Source organism: Macaca mulatta, chromosome 17 (genome assembly GCF_049350105.2).
Source record: "Macaca mulatta isolate MMU2019108-1 chromosome 17, T2T-MMU8v2.0, whole genome shotgun sequence".
In the NCBI taxonomy this organism is placed as follows: Eukaryota; Metazoa; Chordata; class Mammalia; order Primates; family Cercopithecidae; genus Macaca; species Macaca mulatta.
Genome location: NC_133422.1, coordinates 21,245,971 through 21,267,795, shown reverse-complemented (window position 1 = coordinate 21,267,795; position 21,825 = coordinate 21,245,971). Strand labels below are relative to the sequence as shown.

The following is a 21,825-nucleotide window of genomic DNA, read 5'->3' as shown; positions in this document are numbered from 1 at the left end:
TATTTAAACTTAAGTTCCTTGTATTATTTGCTATGAAATGATTGATTTCTATGCTACTGAAATCTACCTTGTACACTCTTTTATTTCAGTGGTGAATCTTCTTTGGTACTTCAAAAATCATGTGGGGCAGAAATAATAAATACATGAATAAATCAGAGCCTAACTTGCACTAGCTCGTTGCTTTCGTATGTTTTATTTATCCCTAGAACTAGTTTGTGAGGTAAAACGTGCCACTGTAGAGCCATCCTCACTTTATGAATATATAAGATAAAAGTGTCTTATCTAAGAATGCTGAATCAGGTACTGAGAGTTACAGATCTAGAGCCTTTTTTCTTTTTTCTTTTTTTTTTTTTGAGCTGGGGTCTCGCTCTGTCGCCTAGGCTGCAGTGCAGTGGCTTGATCTTGGCTCACTGCAACCTTTCCCTCCTGGGTTCAAGTGATTCTCCTGCCTCAGCTTCCCAAGTAGCTGGGACTACTGGCGTGTGCCACCACACCTGGTTAATTTTTCATGTTTTTAGTAGAAATGGGTTTCACCATTTTGGGCAGGCTGGTCTCCAACTCCTGACCTCACGATCTGCCTGCCTCCGCCTCCCAGAGTGCTGGGATTACAGCCACCGTGCCCAGCCAAGCCTTTTTAATTTTAAGATGTGCACTTGCTACCTTGCTTATTTCAAAGACCACAGTATCTCACTGAGATTTTGTTTTTGGCAAGGCTTTGAGCTTATTGAGAATGTGAAATGAGAGGGACTAAGAGATTATGAGAAGCCTTGTTGGTTAAAAAATGCAACATAGGTTTGTAAATGTAAAACCTGTGTCTTTAAAAAAGAAACCAACAACACTCTCACTTTAAATTGTGGAATGGAGCTGAGGCAACCTTAAGCTGTGGATACACATAAGAAAACTTAATACTAGCCTATGCCACCTTGCACACTGCAGTGAGTACTATTGCCCCTAAGAATAACAGCCTATGTATAGTGATAGCCAGAGTGGATGAGATCTTTAAAGGCAGAAAATTTGGGGCAAGCATATTAAACCATGAGAAAATAAATAGGAATAATTTCCTAGTTGTGTTTATTTTATACTTAACTCATATAAAAGGACTTTGGTAGTTTGTTCAAAAAAATCATACCACTCCTCCCTCCTCCATCTGCTGCTCCTGGGGCTGTTTGTGAATGAACTCATGCCTCTTTTGTGAATCAGCACCTGAGGAGACTTTGGTGCTTGTCATGGCTGATGAAGAGCAAAGGAAGCTGAGGATAATGACCATGTAGCAGTTCAGGGTGTAACTCTGTGCAATTTAACAGTAAGAGACATATGTAACTTTGTCAACCAGTGGAAGCCTATTGTAAATGACAGGGTTTTTCTTTGAGGGAGATCACATCCAGCCAGTCAATGAAGCAGACGTGAAGATACTAGTGATGTGTTCCAGAAGCAAGAAGTAAATACCTGCCAACAACGGACATTGCTACTCTACTCCAAAATTGTGCTCTGTCAGCCAATTCGTTTGTTTTTAGGGAAACATCCTTTGGTATCACCACGTCTTTGCCACTGCTCTGTATTTTCTCTATTTAAAAATGTTTCCTCCTTTTAGGCTGGGTGCGGTGGCTCATGCCTGTGATCCCAACACTTTCAGAGGCCGAGGTGGGCAGATCACTTGAGGTCAGGAGTTCGAGATCAGTCTGGCCAACATGGTGAAATCCCATCTGTACTAAAAAATACAAAAATTAGCCAGGCATGGTGGCACATGCCTGTAGTCCCAGCCACTCTGGAGGCTGAGGCATGTGAATTGCTTGAACCTGGGAAGCAGAGGTTGTAGTGAGCTGAGATCACACCACTGCACAACAGTGTGGGTGACAGAGTAAAACTGTCTCAAAAAAAAAAAAAAAGAAAAATATTTTTTTTCCTCCTTTACATACATAAAGTTATGTAACATGGGGACAAGCACATTAAAGAAGACATAAATTACAACAATATGTTTTTATCAGTAGCATATGGAGATAGGATGGAGAAAAAAATCCCCTTGTATGGCAATATCCCTTTTTGCCATTAATGGCGTGTTCATTCCCATTTTCCGTTACGCTTCAGTAAATCAGTTTGTTCCCCATGTTTAGTAAAAACTTATTGTGTGCCTTATTTGATTAGAGAATGTCATTGTTTTTACTTCAACATTGTAAAACCAAAGATAACGTTAAAAACTTTTTGTACATGATTATAGGGCAAAAGACTTTTAAGGATGGATAAATTATCTTGAAACAGAAGAATTCTGCATAGTTTCCCCTTCAAATCTCATGATTTTTTTTGATTTTTTTCTCCTCCTCCTGCTCCTTCTTCTCCTTCCTTTTCCTCCTCCTTTTTCTTCACCTCCTTCCTCTCCTTTTTTTAAATCCTCGTTTTACTTCTCCTACAACTATGCATGTGTGTTTACCTTCTGTTTACCTGATTATTGTTTTTGTTTTTGTTTTTCTCTTGACATGGAGTCTTGCTTTGTTGCCCAGACTGGAGTACAATGGTGTGATCTCGGCTTACTGCAACCTCAACCTCCACCTCCTGGGTTCAAGCAATTCTCCTGCCTCAGCCTCTCAAGTAGCGGGGACTACAGGCACGCACCACCATACCTGGCTAATTTTTGTATTTTTAGTAGAGACAGGGTTTCACCATGTTGGCCAGGCTAGTCTTGAACTTCTGACCTCAAGTGATCTACCCACTTCGGCCTCCCAAAGTGCTGGGATTATAGGTGTGAGCCACCACGCCCGGCTGATTATTGGTATTTTTACCTTGTTTTCACATTTGGTAAAGTACCTGACATACTGTACACACTTGGCAAACATCGATCCATGGAATAAATTAATCTAAATCACCCCTTTAAAAAAGATGAACATTACTTACAGAAATGGCTATAGTTTGTGGGCAAAATAGTAATACTGTCAAATTATTGCTCATTATATTTGGAAATAATTCTACAGGAAAAATTAAGGTTTGTAAAATTGAATTTTGATTATTATTGCTTAAGTAGTAGGATTGAGTGCCATAGAAGAAGAGCTCTGAGGATAATATATAGATATTTTGATTAACTTATTGATCAATTTATTTTTTCTCAAAGCTTAGACTCAACAAGTTTCAATCCAGAATTAGGTTTAAAAATGCACTTCTCAAGGGCAGTGGCATTGTCAGATAACTTGTTCCAAATCATATGCTGGAAATTTGATTTTATTTTTGGAATAATTTCTTTCTCTTCTCTACAGGAGCTGACCAAACGGGAGGTCGAATACATTGCCCTGTCAAGGGACACCACTGAAACTGATCTCAAACAACGACGAGAGATCCGTGCAGGCACAGCTTTTTACATTGATCAGGCAAGTTTTATCACACTCTAGCCCGTGACTGTGTACTCCAGGTATATACAAGATTGACTTTTTAAGTAGAAAGAGAGTAGCTCATACAACAGTAAAAGATGTACTGTGCTCTCTCTAGACAGATTTAATTTAGATTTTTAGTTTCACTGTTCTTGGAAATGTCTTCTTGGTTTCATACTAAATGAGAAATCCTAGATGAATTAATGGTTCTAAAATGTTAAAGATCAATATGCTGATTTCATAATTTTAAATTGTTTCCTACTACTTGCCTATAGAAATTTGATTTCTTAAAAAATGAATTAAGGAGATTTGATATAGGAAATTCTCTAGTACATTTATGAAAGTATTTTCAATCTATAGGTCACTTGGGTAAAGGGGTATTAAAGGTAGTGAAAGTATACACTCGCAGAAACTATAGATTTTTCTCTGGTGGGAGAGTATCTTAGGTAGAAATTACCAACTAACATAATGTTTTATGAATATTATAATGAAACTTGTTTTACACTTCTTCAAATACATTGTTTAAAATCTTATTCTTAGGAATATTTAATAGAAAAAGGATAGAGCCTATAAATAAGCAATTCATAAAGTATTTCAAATATTCAATAATTTCATGAAAAGATGCTCGACTTTCTTATTTACAAAAATAAAAATTAAAAGACTGTGAGCTGCTATTTTTCTTTTACCTCTCAGATTGGCAAAGATTAAAGAATTTGCTAATGTCCAGTGTTGATGAGGAAGAAGAGATGAGGAAACAGCATTGCTATTGATGGCAGCAGAAATTAATGCAATTTAAAAAGAAAGTTTGGCAGTGTTTATCAAAAGAAAAGAAATTACACATGCATTTGGACCCAGCAGTTATGTTTCTAGAAATTTTACTCAAGTGTATTCACATAAAACATGAACAGTTATATGTACAAGGATGTTTAATGTAACATTGTTGGAAATTGTATAAAACTGTGAATGAACAGAGTGATGTATACTTAAAAAGACTAATGAAATAATGGTAAGTAGGATACTCTTTAGTTATTAAAAAGAATGAGACGAATGTGTACCTACTGATAGGAAAGACGTCCAGGATATATTAAGCGAAAAAAAATAAAGTTATAAGACAATATATGTACTGTGATCCCATTTGTGGTAAGAAGACAAGAAATACATATATGTTTGTTTATACATTGAAAACTTCCAGAAGGATGCACAAGGAGTGGTTAACAGAGTGTACATAAAGTATGTTACAAAAGTGTGAGTTGGAGTCTGGAGTAGGATAAGGAAGAGACTTTCGTAGTTCTTTAAATTTGAAGCTTTAGCATGGGCACACAATTACGTTATAATTAAAAGACTGTAATTGTAAAAAAACACTGAGTGGAAAGTTTTTGAGGAACAGGATATTCACATGGCCTCATGTGTTGCTTATTAATTACAAAAGAAAAAAATGCACTTAAAATGGAGAGATTTGGCAGACGCTACCTTAAATGATGGCCTTTGAAAAAATTTAGCATCGTCTAGTGGGAATGTCTGAGAAGTTCAGATTTCCTATGATTAAGAAGTAATCCTTCTCAGACAAAGCACATAAACAAATTTTAAAGGAACCCATTTTGTTTACATAATGCCAAAGGTTCACTTCATAGATTACTGCTGATTACAAATGGGAAAAAATAATGTACCTTTACAATGATGAGATCTGGCATTTGCTCCATTAACCAACTCATACAACAGAATTATCAATAGTGGGAGGAGCTTACATGATGTGAATGCTGATGTGATTCAATGAGGGTTTACCTCTGCAGGGTAAGAGTACTACAACAGGTTTACTAAGAGTACTACAGCATTACCAATGTAGTACTCTTACTAAAAATGTTTAACATTAGCAATCAGACTGATCTAGAATGTGTGATATTCTGTAAGACAATGACCTGGACTCCTGAAAAATGTTCAATGTCCTAAAAGTTAAAACAGGCAAGGAATGGTTCCAGATTAAAAGGTTGGGGAGGGAAGATGATTTAGTTTCTTTATTGCACAGTAGTATAGATAGCTGTTTTTGTGTTTGTCTTTTAGATTCAAAGTTCTTATATTAAAATGTGAAGTAAAAATTTTAAATTATAGTCAAATTTTAAAACAAAGAATAGAATTATCAGATATAATTCTATAGTATAATTTTATCGGGGAATTTTTAAAGAACTGTTTGTGCAAATAGAGCCCTTGGAAATAATACCAGACATCTACAACCATCTGATTTTTGACAAATCTGACAAAAACAAGAAATGGAGAAAGGATTCCCTATTTAATAAATGTTGCTGGGAAAACTGGCTAGCCATATGTAGAAAGCTGAAACTGGATCCCTTCCTTATACCTTATACAAAAATTAATTCAAGATGGATTAAAGACTTAAATGTTAGACCTAAAACCATGAAAACCCTAGAAGAAAACCTAGGCAACACCATTCAGGACATAGGCATGGGGAAGGACTTCATGACTAAAACACCAAAAGCAATGGCAACAGAAGCCAAAATTGATAAATTGGATCTAATTAAACTAAAGAGCGTCTGCACAGCAAAAGAAACTACCATCAGAGTGAACAGGTAACCTACAGAATGGGGAAAAATTTTTACAATCTACCCATCTGACAAAGGGCTAATATCCAGAATCTACAAAGAACTTAAACAAATTTACAAGAAAAAAATCAAACAACCCCATCAAAAAGTGGGCGAAGGATATGAACACACACTTCTCAAAAGAAGACATTTATGCAGCCAACAGACACACGAAAAAATGCTCATCATCACTGGCCATCAGAGAAATGTAAATTAAAACCACAATGAGATACCATCTCACAGCAGTTAGAATGGTGATCATTAAAAAGTCAGGAAACAACAGGTGCTGGAGAGGATATGGAGAAATAGGAACGCTTTTACAGTGTTGGTGGGACTGTAAACTAGTTCAACCATTGTGGAAGACAGTGTGGCGATTCATCAAGGATCTAGAACTAGAAATACCTTTTGACCCAGTGATCCCATTACTGGGCATATACCCAAAGGATTATAAATCATGCTGCTATAAAGACACATGCACACGTATGTTTATTGCAGCACTATTCACAATAGCAAAGACTTGGAACCAACCCAAATGTCCATCAATGATAGACTGGATTGAGAAAATGTTGCACATATACACCATGGAATACTATGCCTTCATAAAAAAGGAAGAGTTCATGTCCTTTGCAGGGACATGGATGCAGCTAGAAACCATCATTCTGAGCAAACTATTGTAAGGATAGAAAACCAAACACTGCATGTTCTCACTCATAAATGGGAATTGAACAATGAGAACACTTGGGCACAGGGTGGGGAACATCACACACTGGGGCCTGTCGTGGGGTGGGGGGAGCGGGGAGGGATAGCATTAGGAGATATACCTAATGTAAATGAAGAGTTAATGTGTGCAGCACACCAACATGGCACATGTATACATATGTAACAAACCTGCACACTGTGCACATGTACCCTAGAACTTAAAAGTATAATAATAATAATAATAAAATACGTATTAAAAAAAAAAGAAAAGGTGGAAGGAGTGAGGAAATGGGAATTTTAAATTCTAATTTAAAAAAAGCTGTTTGTGCTCATGTACATTATCCGTAAATGGTAATAGGTAACAACCATTACTAATAATTTTGTATCTAACGTTCCAGTTTTGTAATGGAAAATTCTCTCTTGTAGCCAAGAGGTTCTTGTATTCATCATTTTAAACATTTTTAAGACCCCTGCTGTGTTTTCTTTGTGAAGAAGTTCCTTAAAAAAATTGAATGCTTTATGAATTTGCGTGTCATCCTTCAGCAGGGGTCATGCTAATCTTCTTTGTATCATTCCAGTTTTAGTATATGTGCTGTCGAAGCAAGCACTAAGTGCCTTTTGAAATATGAATTTGGATTTATATTTCTATCGTGTTGACTTTGACTCTCCATTTAATGGTATTTATTCCAAACCTAGTGATTCACATAATATCCATATTATAAAAATATATTCAAAAGCTTATATTTATTTTTAGAATAAACAATCTGCATTTTTCACGTGGTAAGAAAGGTAACAGGAAAGTCCTAATTTCTTTTTCCAGTTGGTTATCTTTTAGAAAGGGTAGATATTAATTCACAGGATAATTTCCACTGAATTTCTTTGTAAGCAGTTTGGAATAGTGGATAGAATTATTTGATTAAGGGTGTTTAATTTTTTAAATTTCATATTGGGTTCATTTTCTAAAATATATGGTCTCATAATCCCTAAATTTTTAATACATTTAAAACTTATGTGAAGATTTAGGCTACTAAACAGTAAACCTGGAATACTGCAGTTAATACAAATAATAAAATTTAAAATTCAGGATTTTTTTAAAGCATGCAACTTTTGATTGCTTACATTTCTGCTCCCGTGGTAGTTACACATAAGAGTGCTGTAAACCCCACACCACCCCCAACTGACAAGGTTTTAAAAAATTTGCCTGATTTTCCATACTCAGAGAAGATAAGAGTGAGGGATGGGATTTGAGTTGGAATAGTGAGGAGCGGGGTAAAGGATTAGAAGTTGAAACAATGGCCTAAGTAGAGGTGAGGAGGTAGGAATATATTTAAATGATGGTGAAAGAACTGGCTTTGTTTGGTAGAGTATGGATTTAAAAATATATTTTTAAAATGAATTTTATAACTGGCAAATAGTAAGGAAGAGAACATGGATCTTTAAATGTGTTTATTATTTTAAGGAGAGCTTAACACTTTAGCTTTTTAGAAATTGAATTGTTTTAGGAAACTAAATTTGATTATCTAAAGATTTATTTGTTGGACCATTATAGTAAATTATTTAGATGAAACTTTCAGAAATTATACAGTCCTTTGGCCATTCTAAAAAGAGTATTTTTAGATGATATATATTTTACAGTTTATAAAGTTTATAAAATATTTTAAGTGTCTTATCATGGCAGCATTTTGTACTCTTAGGTTTTGTTGGTGAATCCTACTCATTCTGATGAGCATCAGATATTTACTGTGCTCTAATCCCACTGATAGCTTTGGGGCCTGTGATTGAGGTGCAGGAATGTTAGTCCTTTCTTTAAATTGCTTCAGATGACTTTTTGAGGTTTTATCTGATTTTTGTATTTTTATTTTATCTTATTTTCTTGCAGTTAGTGTTCCTTACTGTGCTGTTCATAATCAGAGCCTATCAGTTCCTTGGTGCTTAAAGCCATGCAGTAATGTCCTATTACACCCAGCATAAGACCCATACCCTGTAATATGACCTACGTCATTCTGTAGGATTGAATGTTTGTCTACCACCTTTCCTTTTACTCCTTGCCTTACAGGCTGCAGCTGCAGTTGCCTTCTTTTGTACTTGGTGTTTCCTCTGCTTGGTGTGAATTTCTCTTTTTACTTTATATTCTTGCCTCCTTGTAATTCAGTTTATAAATTTCTTAGCTAAAGTAGCCACTGGCCATGCCTACCCCTTTTCCAAATATACCATGCTGCACCAGGCTGTCATCGTACATGATATAATCTCCAGAGCACTTAGCACTCTCTGAACTTAACTGTTTCCCTGCTCCCATGTTTGTTTTCTCTCCTCCCCTGCTAGAATATAGCTATCTTGCTCATCTCAGGCACCTAAAAACTGTCTGGAACATAAGTGACATATGTATTGATGGTAGATTTCGTCTTTGGGTAATCAACCTTATTACAATTTTAACTAAACTAAGAATAAATAGGCTCTGGTCTTAATTTATTCATAAAAACACCAGGTGGCTTTTCTATGGATATTTGCCTTTTTGACATCTATTTTGAGTCGTCACGATGGATAATTTCCATTTGAATTCTAGATAGATGAACTTGCCAGTTGACTACCAGCTAGACATATATTTGTTATACTGAAAGGCCTTTACATTTATTTTGTTTAAAAATTCCTTTTTATTTATTTAATATTCTTAACCATTGAATTTGATGTTTGGGCTGAAGGGACGGACAGTATTTTTATTCACTGTTAGGTGATCCCTGTAACCTAGGTGACCCATTATAGGTGAAAAAATACCTGTGGCTCTCTGGTGGGTATTGGGAGAAAGTTTGAGATTTTCAGTATCGTTCACATTGTGTGCACCTATGACTGATATCCAAGTTGTTACGAATTGACGTATCAGCTGGAAACTCCCAAATCCTGAGTTGTTGGTCATGGCCATTGAGCTCTTCACTAATTCTCACACAGGACAAGGATGGTTGATGATAAAGCAAGAGGTTAAACTGAACTGCTACCTTTGAAGGCCAGAATTAGGTTAATAATAATATGTAACAGGGAATTGTATTGTTTTCAAAGTAAAGTTTATTTTTTCTGATTATGCAAGTCATAAATGCTCATTTGATAGATATAAATGCATATATGTGTTTGTATTTATTAACAAATATGTCTTGAATGATTGATATGTGCAAGGCACTGTCCAGATGCAGTGAACAAAAAAACCCCAAAGATCTCTGTTGTTATAGAGCTTATGTTTTAGTTGGGGAAACCAAACAGTGAAGAAGGATAGCATAATAGAGTAAATGCTAAAAAGCATAGGAAAGAATTGAAAAATTACTTGCTGTATTCCTCTTCAAGACCGGCAGTATGAATATTTTCTGTATTTCTTTCTGTCTACGTGCATATCTGTTTATAATGTATAATGTATAATTTTTACAAAAATGGTATACCATGTATATAAAGTTTATAGTGTTTTTTTAAAACCTGACATTTTTATCAGGAGCGTCTCCTTGTAACATTAGATATTCCTCAGAGATATGATTTTTAGTGTCTGTACAATATTTCATCCAATAGGTATGCTGTTATTTATTTAACACTCCTATTTTTTCTGCCTTTTTATATTATTGGCCATTCAGGTTCTTTCTCACTTTTCACTAGTACAAATAACCACATCATTATTTAGAAATACATACTAATTTGCACTTGGACAATCGGGGAAGATCTCTCTGTTTACTGTGGCCTCTGTGTTAGAACTCAAGTCTTTGCTCCTTGTTATGTTGCTGTCGTACCCAGAACAACTCTTTTCTACGTTTTTTTTTTTGAGATGGAGTCTTGTTCTGTCACCCAGGCTGGAGTGCAGTGGCATGATCTCGGCTCACTGCAACCTCTGCCTCCCGGGTACAAGCAATTCTCATATCTCAGCCTCCCAAGTAGCTGGGACTACAGGTGCGCACCACCACGTTTGGGTAATTTTTGTACTTTTTCATGTACTTTTGCCATGTTGGCCAGGCTGGTTTCGAACTGACCTCAGGTGATCTGCCTACCTCGGCCTCCCGATGTGTTGGGATTACAGGCGTCAGCCACTGCAGCCAGCCTACTTATATAATGTTAACTGTTTGACAGATGCATGTAATTGGCTTTGAAAAAAAAAAGAGAGATGAAAAGGAAACTTTTATTGGGAGACCTACGTTGTGCTAGGTGCTTCGTATTATTGCATTTAATTCTCAGAACATCCTTAGGAGGAAGGTGACTCTTCCATCTTACAGATTAAGTAACAGGGGCTTAGAAGGTGATGGTTGTACAACTGATAAATAGCAGAGGTAAAATTTGAACCAGACTCTGTCCAATTACAAAGCTCCGGTTCTTTTACCATATTATGCTACTTCCCTACAAAAGTGATGACGAGCTGAGTGCAGTGGCTCATGCCTGTAATTCTAACACTTGAGGACGTCAGGTGGGTGGATCACTTGAGGCCGGGAGTCCAAAGTTACAATGAGCTATGATTGAGTCATTGCAATCCAGCCTGGGTAACAAAGTGAGACTCTGTAAAAAAAAAAAAAAAGTGATGATGATCATGATGACAGTGACAATAATGATCGTATTCATAACAGTAACAGCAACTAATTGTTTTTGAAGGTTTATTGTGTGCCCGAAGTTATCTGATTTAATCTGCAACACAGTCTGCGAGATAAGCACCAAAATGAGCCTAGTTTTAGACAGAAATGGAGGCTCAGTGAGTAATCTAAGTCACCCATTATAAGTAAATGGTAGAGCAACCAAAAATCAATCCGATTCTATTCTGATATGTTAAAATGAAGAACTTGAAATGTAATTTAAAAAATTTTTCTTTAGCTTCCTTAGTACTTTTACACTGTAGCTATTTTGAGTAAATTTGAAGCTTTATGGACTCTATTTTTATTTAATGTCTACATTAATAATATTTTATGTTTTATTAGGTTCAGTTACTTTAAATTTTTTTTTTTCAGCACTGCTTTGACTCTTAAACTGGTACACTGTATAGTACCCCTTGAGGATATTCTTATTTAGTAAATGAGGACACAGATATCCAGATTAATTGTTTGCCTAAGGTCTTATATCAAATCAGAAGCAAATCTAGAACAGGGACTTCGATACTTTTTGATTTTAGGTCACACACCTACTTTTATCTTGAAATCTTTCATGTCCATGTGTTGAGTGGTTAAAGCTGTGATGTGAGATGGCTGGGCCAGAAGGATCTTGCTGCATTTTTTTCTGAATTCTATTTGAGAAAATTAGGTCTCTGGAAGTTCTGTAGCTTGAAGGACAAGAAGAGCTCCTTGTGGTTGGTCTAATTTCTACTTTGAGGAATGATTACAACTAGTCATTCCACATTTAAAAAAATACGTGTATTGCTTCTTTTTAAAAAAGATTTCAAAACAAATTATACTACAATTATTTTATGTTACAACCTGTATAGAAAAATCTTCCAGCTATCTAGCCTAAATCTCTCATGCTGATAGTTAAACTTGTTCTATTCTGTTTTCATAACAAGTGTAGGCATAGATAACTATCATGCTTCCTACAAAAATTCTTCCTAACCTTATATAACAGCATCTTTTAACTGAGTGGTTGCATGTTTATTCCATAAATGCTAATAGCCTGCTGTGAGCCAGTTTTGTACCAGTATGCCATAAAATACAGGGTTCTCATCCATTGTAGAGCTAAGAATCCATGGGGGAGATGAAACATAGGTATGAGAGAACAAGAATACTTTGAGGTTGTACCCCTACACCTACATGCTATGCAAATGAGGCAAAGTGGGTATTGATGTAAGGAGGTTAAGATGCTTGAGCCTCTATTGGGCAGAAAACTTGTAACATTTACTTTTTTCTCTCCAGTTGAGTCTGAGATATATGGAATGGCGCAGTACGTTGTTGCTATATTACTTAATGGACTTGCCATTTGTTCTATGAATAGAACAAATAAGCTGAAGCTGCTTATTTTTAAACTTTATTCTTTACAAATGTAGTCATATTTATAAAGTTTGATAGTACATTTTGATAGTACTCATTAAGTATTTTAATGATTTTACAGGCTGTTTTAAGGAAGAATCAGGAAGCAAAGTGATACTGAAATAGTAACTAGTATTAGTTCTGAAAATTGAGCGTTTCAAATTTTGTTACCAAAGAGCATCTTCTCAAGATTTTCTCCTTTTGGCTAGTATTCTTATATTTTTAAAGTTTAATTTTCATATGTTCTGGGTCTACAACTATGTAACCAAAGGGCATATAGGGAGACGATTTTAAAATCTTGGGCAATTCATTTTTGTCTATTAATTTGTTTTCTAAAAATTATACTATCCTTACCCATTTGCAGTCCCCTTTTAATATTCTTGCCTTTGGATTCAGTTGCACTGTAAAACATCCATTCTTGTTGCCATTTAGATAGTGTGTAAAATTAATAACTAATTTTTATTGAATTAATAAGAAAAAAGATTGGGAAGATTTTTCATTGTTTCATTTATTAATTTTTCTTTTTAGTTGACAATAGTCCATTTTCACGGGATATAGAGTGATACTTTAATACATGTATTCAGTCCATATATTGCAGGATCATATGATAGCTCCACTTTTAAACTTTTGAAGAACCTCCATATTGTTTTTTATAATGTCTGTACTAATTTATATTCCATCAACAGTGTGTAAAACTTCTCTTTTCTCCACATCCTCATCGACATCTGTTACTTTTTGTCTTTTTCACAATAGCCATTCTAACTGGGGTGAGAAAGGTCTCATTGTGGTTTTCATTGCATTTCTCTGGTGATTAGTGACGTTGAGCATTTACTTACTGGCCATTTGTATGTCTTCTTTTGAGAAATGTCTGTTCAGATCCTTTGCCCATTTTTAAATCTTATCTTTTTTTTTTTTGCCATTGAGTTGTTTGAGCTCCTTGTATATTCTCAGTATTTGTCTCTTTATCCATTTGTTGTTGAATGGCTCATTTGAAAATAGTTTCTCCCATTCTACAGGTTTTCTCTTCACTCCGTTGATTTGTTTCCTTTTCTGTGCAGAAGCCTTTTCGTTTGATATAGCTGCATTTGTCTATTTTTGCCTTTCTTATTTGTGCTTTATCAAATGCTTTTTCTGCATCTATTGAGATGGCCATGTGGTTTTTGTCCTTTATTCTGTTGATGTAATGTATCAGATTTATTGATTTGTGATTTTGAATCATCCTTGCCTCTCTGGGATAAACCCCACCTGATCGTGGTGTGTTATATTTTTGGTGTACTGTTGGATTTGGTTTGCTAGTATTTTGTTCGGGATTTTTGCACCTTTGTTTATCCGGAATATTGGCCTGTTGTTTTCTTTATTTGTGTGCTTTTGTCCAATTTTGGTATCAAATGCTGGCCTCATAAAATGAGTTTGGAAGAATTTCTTCCCACTGCTGGAGCTAGTGGAGTTACTGGTGGTGGCAGCAGGTCTGAGGTGGGTGGCTCTTAGGCTCTGGGAAGCACGTGCATTAGCTCTGTTTGTCCTGGGGCAGCCTCCTTGCTGTGCCAGATTGCCTGTTTCCCAGGGTACAAGGCTCTGTGTGGGCTCAGGTGCTGAGGTCATGGCTACACTGGTGGGTACATCTGGTGTTATGATGCTACAGACTTCTTGAGTGGATGTGGTTGGATGTTGGCAAAGCCCCAGGGATGTGGAGATGCAGGGGCTGTTGGGCTCCAGGGGAGGATATATTCTGGTGGTGACTTTGCTCTCAAAATCACATTTTTCATTTTGATTTAAAAAATATTCTTAATAAAGTTGAGGTAAGTCAAACAATCATGAAACTTATTGCTCAAAGAGACTTTACAAATGGCTTGATTCAGTCTGTTTTCCTGCCAGTAAAATGTCATTATCTTGAGGACAACTGAAGACTAAAAATATTGAGTAATGGTGCCTGGCTCAATTAGCTCTTTAGGTAGAAAAGCAGGGAGTTAATGAAGGCTCTCAGTGGTGGTGGTTGCAGTGGAAATGGAAAGTTGGTGAGATGATGGATGCGTAACATATTTAGAGGTCACATATACTGTGTGAGGAACCAGAAAAAATAAACTCTTTGGGAGGCTGAGGTGGGCTGATCACATGAGGTCAGGAGTTCAAAACCAGCCTGGCCAACATGGTGCAACCCCATCTCTACTAAAAATACAAAAAGTAGCCAGGTATGATGGCTCATGCCTATAATCCCAGCTACTTGGGAGGCTGAGGCAGGAGAATTGCTTGAACCTCCGAGGTGGAGGATACAGTGAGCCGAGATCATGCCACTGCGCTCCCATCTGGGGGACACAGCCAGACTCTGTCTCAAACACACACACACACACACATGCGCGTGCACACACACACACACCCCGTAATAAACCCTAGGTTGAAGGGAGAATGAATGAAACTTCAGTTGAAGTAGACATCAGGAAGAGGATTTGGTTTAGAGAAGAAGTTGCTGAGTTTGATTTCATTAAGCATGTTGAGTTTGAACATCTATATGAAGAGATTAAAGAGGCATTAGAGATGCCTATGGAGCTCAGAGACATGTTAGTCCACACAGTATGTTCCTCAACAATAATGAAATAAAGAAAATAAAAAAGTTTTGCTGCTGTTGTAATTAACATAGCATATAACAGCCCCTCCCATATAGTGGGTACTCAATGAAAGAATGAGGATTTGTGAGACTAGGTTAGATCTTTGCCAATGAAATAACAAGTGAGAAGAGAGGATGGGAAAAGGTTAAGGACAGCACCTTGAGAAGTGCTTACATTTTAGAGAATAGGAGGCAGGAAGGGCTAAGGAAGGATGGGGGAGAATCAGCATGATAATGTTAATTGAAGATAAAGTACATGAGAAGATCAAGGGAAGAGACTCAAAGAAAAGAAGAACATGAAGATCAAGAAAAAGCCATAATTTTGGGCAGTTGAATTATTGGTACTTTCAAGTGAGTAGTTTCGGTAAAATAAGAACAGTGGAAGTTTATTAGAGGCAGTGAGTATGTGCATTTTTTTTTTTTTTAAAGAGGCTTGAAGATAAGGAAAGGATAAAGAAAGACTATTAAGAGGTATTGGCACTGTAGCTTTTCTGAAAGTATGGAGATGTTTGCGGAAGAGAAGTGATTTGGAAATACAAGTAGGAAGTGATATAGTTGATGGAAGAAAGTTTTGGAGGATGTGGGAGGGGATGCTGCTAAGCTTAAAGTAGAAAGGGCTAGTCCTGGAGGTGTGGGAGGAGTGATACTTTGTCAAAGATAGAAGTCATAGTACAGTAGAAAGATGCAGACACAGAGGGACTATGAAATGAAGTGGAGGAGAGTCGTAGAATCTCAATTCATGTGACTTTAGTCATAGTAAAGTACTGGGCAGGGTCATTTGAAAGAGGTGAAGAAAGAAATTGGAGGCTTGGCTTGGCAATAACTTACAAGAAATGAAGGAAATAATGTTTGAATAGTAATGAGGGTTGAGCTGAAGTTGAACAATGTGAATTTGTGGTAGCCTCTGCTTATGTCTCATCACAGATTAGTCTAGATTGTAGTAGAGCTAATGGGAGGAGAAAATGTCCCATCTCTAGGATATTCTCATTGTCTTCCTCAACTCATCCCATAGGCTTATAAATTAAGTACTTTTTACAACAGTGCTCTTAACAGCAGACTCATATTTTATTTGGGTTTCAGAAATCGGGCAAGAAATGGGATAGTCCTCTTATTCTCTTTCCTTATTCCCTTAGTCCTGGAAAGGGAGTTACAGCTTTTTGAGTAAAAAACATATTGTGGACCTTTTCACAGTTAAAGATGGAGCTATATCATTCTTTTTAATATCTGTGTAGAAGTCCATCATATTAAATTACTACAATTTTTTTGCCATTCCTCCACAGATTGGCATTTGAGGTTTTTTGGTTCATTTGTAATTGTAAAACAGTGTTTTGATCACTGGATAATACACATCATTGTACACTAATCTTATCATTTCCTTTAGATACATTTATTGAAGTAGAATTTCTGGATTAATAACATAGCCATTTACATTTTTGTGTATCTTTCTAAATTACTCTCCATAAGCTGATTTTTGTACTCCGACCAACCACGAATGAGAGTTCTGGTTTCATCTTAACCTTACTGACACTGGATATTATCATTCTTTTTTAACCCTTGCCAATTTGAAAGTCTAAAAATATCACGTTTTACTTTTAGCTCTCTAATAACCAGTGAAGTTGAATATATATTTTTGTGGTGCTAATTTGCATTTTATAAGGGTATTAATTTTTAAAATAATCTATAAAAATTCAATTTATACTAAAGATATTTATGTGGTCTTTATTGTATACATTACAAACATATATTCCAAGTTTTCAGTCTTTTAGTTTGAGATATTTTTTGCTGTATGGACAAATTTGAATGTAGTCATATCTATTAATCTTTTTCTTAATGGTATCTGCCTTTGAGTTATTGGAAAGATTTTCCTCAATTCAAGATTATTTTCAAAAAGTCACTTATATGTTTTTTCAGTAATTACATGATTTTACTTTTATCATTAAATGTTTAAATTCATTTGAATTTCTTTTCCAAATTCCTAATTTCTACTAATTTGAAGTGTACTTTTCTTATATTTTAAAATGTTTAATCATTTTTATTAGCTAGTTTCCTTACATGGAAAAGGTAATACATGTAGTAATAGCAAAAAAAATTTTTTTTCCAACAGTGCAAGAGGGTTATTTCAAATCTCTCTGACCTCTTTTAGTTACAGGAGTTTCTTGTTCATACAGTACATTTCTAGAGAGACTAGCATACCTTCTTAAATTCTGTTTTATTGATTTGTCTATCTAGTCATGGTTCTTTCTATTCCTAAATTAAACTCACCCCTAATTGCTCTTCTTTTACAGAATTTTCCTGGCAGTTTGTCTAATGGATTATCAAGGGAAAGTTAGAGACATTTAGAAGCCACTGTCATCTTTGCCTAATTGGTTTTTCTTACATTAAGATTTTTTAGGAGAAAGAAAGAAAGAGCTTTCGTAAACGTTTTTGTAAGAAAAACTTAAAAAAAAAAAGTAAATTTGCAGGTAAAACAAATGAATAGAGAGGCTTAAACTGAGGTTTGTTATATCTTGAAAACAATTTAGCAAACAGGAAGTTTCACAATTCTTAATTAAGTCACATGAGGATAACAGCACAATTAGTGGGTTAGGTTGATTTAAAAGGCTAATGAACCTTTTCTGTTAACTACCTCTCTTTTCAGATATTTTTAGGCAGGTGGTTAGTTTCATTTCTGCTTGGTTCTAGAGATTTCACTGAGTTGATGAGGATTTGAAAAACAATGTTGATTTGGGGAAATGTGATTGTAGTTATCTCTAGAAGACTTTGAGGTCGATTGCACTGCTGTATGACCATGTATGCTCTATGTTGAACTGAGTATTTTGTGTGTGTAGAAATGTTTTGTGTGTGTTTTGTTTTGTTTCTCTACATAGATAATACAGCAAATTCCTATGCCTAGTAAAACCAGACTCTCTGAGATTACTAATAACCTCTAGTTGTGATTATTTACTGACTTTTTTTAGTTCTTCATCTACTCGTCTTCTCTCAATTTACGGACAGGCTAAAATTTTAGCCATGCAATTTTCAAATTATATAACCTCTCTTCCAGTAAATTGGGTAAAATATTGTGTACCTCAGAGGACTGTCATAGGGTTAAATTAAATAGTATACTTGGAAGCGCCTGATATATATCAGTTATAAACTTGTAGGCCCTACCATGTTCCCGCTCAGTAAATAGACCAAACTATCTTCAACATCTAGTAGCAACTCTTTTAGTTTTACTTCAATAATTATACTTTCTCTTTTTTGTACTCCTCTACTAGCTCCTCTTCATCATCATTTAAACATGCTCAAGTTTTTTAATCATTAAAAAAAAAAAAAGACTGCTATCTCCCACACTGTCCCCAACCAAGTCCCTGCAACAGGCATCTCCTTTTTCCTCCTCATGGCCAATTATTTTGCAAAATGTTGCTCAGTTTAGGTTTGTCTGATGTTTCCTTATGATTTGATTGAAATGATACATTTCTAGCAAGATTAATATAAAAGTGATGTTGTGCCCATCTCAGGGTATCATATTAGAAGTCTGGTATGTGAGATTGATATAGCTCATTACTGGTCACATCGACTTTGATCACTTGGTTAATTAAGGTGGTATCTGCTAGGTTTCTGCAGTGTTGTATTATTTTTCACTTTGTCATTTTAAAATATTTTGTAAGGAGATACTTTGAGTATATACAAATGTCCTGTTTCTCATCATACACTTACCCACTAATTTATCATCCATTTTAGATTCTTGACTACAACAGTTATTACTATGGTGTTTGTGAAATTGATGATTTTCTATTTCTATCATTCTTTAGTAGTAGAGATTCTTAAATTGAGGTCTCTGCTCTATACCTACATCTGTATGCATCTGATTGTGGAGAAAAGTTGCAGCATTGACCAGATTTTCAAGAGATCATCACATGGTGTTATCTTTTTTCCATCTATCCCTACTTTTTCAACTTTGTGGTCATAGTATTGCCATTGGAGTAGATGGAAAGAAAACCTTGTGTATTTGGCTTCTGTTTTTGATCTGTCTACATAGCTTATTTTGAATTCCTTTGAAGAGTTTCAGTTGACAGCAGACTACAGTATACCTGAGGTGAATGAAAGTGGAACTGCAGTGTTTGTTGTTGTCCTGTGTTGTCAAGACTTTGCTTTTTGTGGCCCATAGGTGGTGAACCATTACATTTTGAACTGTATATTTCTAGTTTTACCTCAAAGAATGTGTGTTTTCATCCCTATGGAGTTTTTAAAAAGTCAAATACAGTATTTAGTCTGTCTTATAAGTAAGATTGCTAAAAGTTTTAGATTTTTAAAAATAATATTACCTTAGGTTATGATAACAATTTCTTTTTTGTTCTGAGCTATGCTTTCTTGAAGTAAATATATTATTGTGAACAAAAGCTTAATGGAAACCTTAACTGAAACATGAAATATTCTTGCTTTGTCGCCCAGGCTGGAGTGAAGGGGGTTGATCTTGGCTCATTGCAACCTCTGTCTCCTGGGTTCCAGTGATTCTCCTGCCTCAGCCTCCCACGTAGCTAGGATTACAGGTGCCTGCCACCACAGCCAGCTAATTTTTGTAATCTTAGTAGAGACGAGGTTTCACCGTGTTGGCCAGACTGGTCTTTGAACTCCTGACCTTGTGATCCACCCTCCTCAGCCTTCCAAAATGCTGAGATTACAGGTGTGAGCCACCGAGCCCGGCCAATATTTTGACTTTTAATATCCCAGAAACTATTTCTATGGCTTTGTCCTTTATACAGCTAGCAAAAATGAGATTTTTTTTTTTTTTTTGTTCTTTAGGAACTACTAAGTCACTTCTACCTATGCTTTTTTTTTTTTTTTTTTTTTTAAATCTTCTAGAACAAGATGGCTACTCTGGTAGAAGAGAATTAAAATATTGCAGTAGTGATATATTTGAAGGATTATTCATGAATTGATCTTATTCTTGAAATGGATGATTCTCTTGAGTCTAATATAGCTTCCATGAAGTTTATCATTTTACAACATTATATAGATACTTGAAATAAACTAAGCTCTACTATACAGTGCAAAATTCAACAGTTTATTAAAATAGGATAGTATGCAAGCTTGATTAAGCAATGCCTCTTTTCTACACTTGGAAAATCAGTACATTGCTACTGCAGAAATTTATTTGGATATTAAGTCTTAAAAAAATAGAGATATGTTTTCCCCTCATCAAACATTTAGATCTTTTTTTGGATAATTACTATAGGGAAAATTAAATTTTAAGTGAGGAGTCAGTATAAGTCAAAACACAGAGATTTGTCCGGTAAAGCAGTATGGTGTGTACATGTGTAGAAGGAGATAGCCAGTTTATTGTCACAGAAATACCACATGTGAGGCAACTAATGTCAGGAGATGGTGTTGGAGAGATAGGTAGATGCCGCATTGTGATAGGCTAATATGCCAAATTAAGGAGCTTGGACTATTGGGAGGCAATCTGAGAGGTAAGGAGAGCCTGAACTAGGGAAGGGGTAGAAAGGGATAAGTTCAAGAAACATCGAGGGCTCTGGCATGGGTCAATGGTGCTCACACCTCAGATAGAAAATAAAGAAGAGAAGCAGGTTTGGAGCAAATGGATATTTTCAGTGCTGTACAAGGGACCTGAGGTGCTTATGATGTCTGAGGGACCCCATATGAGGTACTAATGAGACTACATGGTTCTGAAACTTAGGGGAGTGTCAGAACCCCAAGATTCTGGGGGGTCATTAGCATAAAGGTGGTAGTTGGAACTATGTGATTGAGTAAGATTTTCAGGGAGGTCCTAATAGGGTAAGAAGAGCTGTGTGTTAAGGATGTAATTCTGGGCATCACCCACATTTAATGGACAGGCAGAGAAGACAAAACAGTTTTCCTAGGACAATGCAGTGCCATGGAGACTAGTGAAGGCGATTTTTAAGGAGGCGAATAACAATATAAATTTAGCACCATTAATCCTCTGTGGTTGAATGTGCAGAAGAAACATGACTGAGGTTTTCCTTTTTTAGCAGAACATGAAGGATTTTGACGAAAAGTTGTTTTCTATGTTATTAAGGACCTATAGTTTAAGGAAAATATTTTTTTCATATCTATAGTAATTTTTAAATTACAGTTTACTTTATTTCCTACTTTTCTCCATTACTGATTTTCTTAAAATTTATTGGAAGACCTAAGTCAGTCTGCTATTGGCCAATGTAAAATCTGACTCTTTTTCTGTTTCTAAGCATGTAATGTTGTCAGCATCGAGCATCACACTAAATCTCTATTTTGATGATGACTTATGTTTACAAATGTTACAGTCTCCAAGCCTTCTCACCTAGCTTTTTGATCCTCACAAGAAGCTTGTGGGATAGGTAGGACAGATAACTATATTCATTTTTCTTTTCCAGTTGTGGAATCTGTGCCCTTGTTTAATTATGTTCTTTGTTCATAGATAGCTGTTAGTTTTTTATTTCATTGGGTATATAATCTAAAATGTTAAGGCTAAAAGGAACTTCAGAGATCCTCTTTTTCAATATCTTTATTTTAAAAATGAATAAACAGGCCCAAAGAGGTAAAATCACTTTCCTAATATCATAGAGGCAGAAAAAGCAAAACAAGATCTGGAACTCAGCTTTATTGATTTCTGG

At 35.6% G+C, this 21,825-nt stretch overlaps 1 protein-coding gene and 1 non-coding gene across 2 annotated transcripts in view; one reads left to right on the top strand and one right to left on the bottom strand.

Annotated features, from left to right (window-relative positions):
- Positions 1–21,825, top strand: part of VWA8 (von Willebrand factor A domain containing 8) — a 380,985-nt gene that overhangs the window by 40,189 nt on the left and 318,971 nt on the right. The window contains exon 4 of the mRNA XM_015120969.3: positions 3,243–3,353. Within this exon, the coding sequence (XP_014976455.3) occupies positions 3,243–3,353 (111 nt within the window). The remainder of the gene's footprint in view (positions 1–3,242; positions 3,354–21,825) is intronic.
- On the bottom strand, positions 7,148–7,254 carry LOC114673655 (U6 spliceosomal RNA). The gene has a single exon (XR_003724418.2). It is a non-coding gene; the product is annotated as a U6 spliceosomal RNA (small nuclear RNA).